General features: G+C 58.4%; 1 protein-coding gene across 1 annotated transcript in view; it reads left to right on the plus strand.

Annotated features, from left to right (window-relative positions):
• RFLNB (refilin B) overlaps nt 1–1,852 on the plus strand; it is a 15,405-nt gene that overhangs the window by 613 nt on the left and 12,940 nt on the right. The window contains exon 2 of the mRNA XM_006167525.3: nt 232–324. Coding sequence (XP_006167587.1) covers nt 322–324 — 3 coding nt within the window. The 5' untranslated portion in view covers nt 232–321. The remainder of the gene's footprint in view (nt 1–231; nt 325–1,852) is intronic.

The raw sequence follows: 1,852 nt of genomic DNA on the forward strand, positions 1-1,852 counted from the left end.
AGAGCTGGCCACTTCCTACCCTCACATAAACAGGCAGCTTTGATGTCTTCATGGATCTTCTGTCAGGATCTGGCCACCCTAGGCTTCTCCTAGGCTCCTCCCAGGCTCTGGGTGTTGCAGGGCCAGGTGAGGGACCGCCCACGCTCTCCACACAGTCCACACTTTGGTGGAGAGTGGCTGCACTGGCCAATGACGCTGAGCTTCCTCAGTCTTGTCCTCCATCTCTTCCAGGCTGATGACCTTGAAGGCTGCAGTCTCCTTGGAGCAATTGCCATTTTCCAGAACACCTTTCCAATCTGGCCAGAATCTACCTGGGAATGCATGGTGAGCAAATTCCCTCCAGGGAGCCGAGGCCTCCCACTGCCCACAGACAGCCTTTCCACAACCTCAAAAAGCCTCTCCTGATGCCTGGGGTGGGGGGCGGCCTGGGCTGGGCAGATGATAGGAGCAGTAGGTGGGCTGTAGCAGCACTAACCGGTCATGCAGGACCCAGGAGAGGGCACCTGCCATGGCCTCTGTCCTCATAGGCACGCTCAGCACAGACACGCCAGAAGCCAGGTGGGCTTGGGCCAGGTCCGTAGTGGTCAAGGGGAGCAGGACCCCACGTGTCTGATCACGCATTTGAGTCCTGGCCCCAGTATCTCGAAAAACACATTGGGTGTGTGTTTGTGCCCCAAGTCCTGACAGGATGGAGAAATAGAGAAGGGATTGCACACCCTTTGGGGGTACTTTTTCCCCTCTTCATTTCTATCTGGCATATGCCCTGGTGTTATCTTAAAAAAAAAAAAATCAGAGATATTTAAAGAGGCATCTAGCCCCAGGAATGACACTGATAGGGAAGCTAAGGGGGGGGGGGTGACCATGATATCAATAGTTTGCCCCACCCCCTTTAGGTGTGGCGCCCCCCCCAAAGCTTCACCAGGATAGATTTTGTAATCTAGCCCTACAAGCTGGAAATGAACGACCGTCCAGCACTGGGCATGCCCCAAGTCTCGTTCTCTGTGGGTGGGATGATCCTGGCATTCTGTGCACGCTGAGCTGCCTTGTACCAGCCATGTGAATGGGCCCCTCAGACCTCTTTGTTTCCTTACTCTAAACTTCAGGAGGGCTGAACTGTGCCAGCAGAACTGGCACCTGCTGTAGGACTTGGGGAGCCTTCAGGCCGGGCCCTTAGCTGAACACTCATCAGAACCCTAGGTAGGGTGGCTGGCGGGGGTGGGGATTGCCTGTACTGGCGGATGGTCGAGGAGATCCGTGAGAAAACGTACTGGATTTGGGAACGGTCCAGCCTTCTGGCCGCCAGCTACTGAAATGACCTCCCACTCAGCACAAGGCTGCTCTGTCAAACCAGAGGGGAGCGATAAAGTCTCCAGTTTTTCAGAGGGGATTCTCTCCAGCCCCAGGAAACGCAGACTCCAAAGCTCTGCCGCCCCGGGGCAGAGTCGGTGCCCAAGGCAGAACTTCCCTGCCTGTTGTGGGCTGTTCATCTGGGCTGCCCCTACAGGGAGCGATCGCGCGTCCAGAAGCCCCCGGGGAGGAACGAAGTAGTCGTTTCCTCCGGGACGGACTCGAGAGCCAGAGCCCGCCCTGCGGAGCCAGCAGGCGGCTGGAGCCATGCAAAGCGCATTAGCTATTAATAATTTCCAGTTGTGTGCTCGCTGGGTTCTCCAGGCTCCCTGCACGGTCAAGTCTGGAGCTATTAGTGTCTCCCAGGCCCGGCTTGGGTAGAACGAGGGGCCAACGCACCTTCGGGGTCCCGGCGCGAGCGGGGTCCTCGCGCCCACCTGCAGCGGGGTGGGGGGCCGGACCGGCTGGGGGCGGTCGCCCCCAGTGCGTGCCGATCGGCCGCCGG

The sequence above is a fragment of the Tupaia chinensis genome, unplaced genomic scaffold, assembly GCF_000334495.1.
Source record: "Tupaia chinensis unplaced genomic scaffold, TupChi_1.0 Scaffold144899_1, whole genome shotgun sequence".
Lineage (NCBI taxonomy): Eukaryota > Metazoa > Chordata > Mammalia > Scandentia > Tupaiidae > Tupaia > Tupaia belangeri.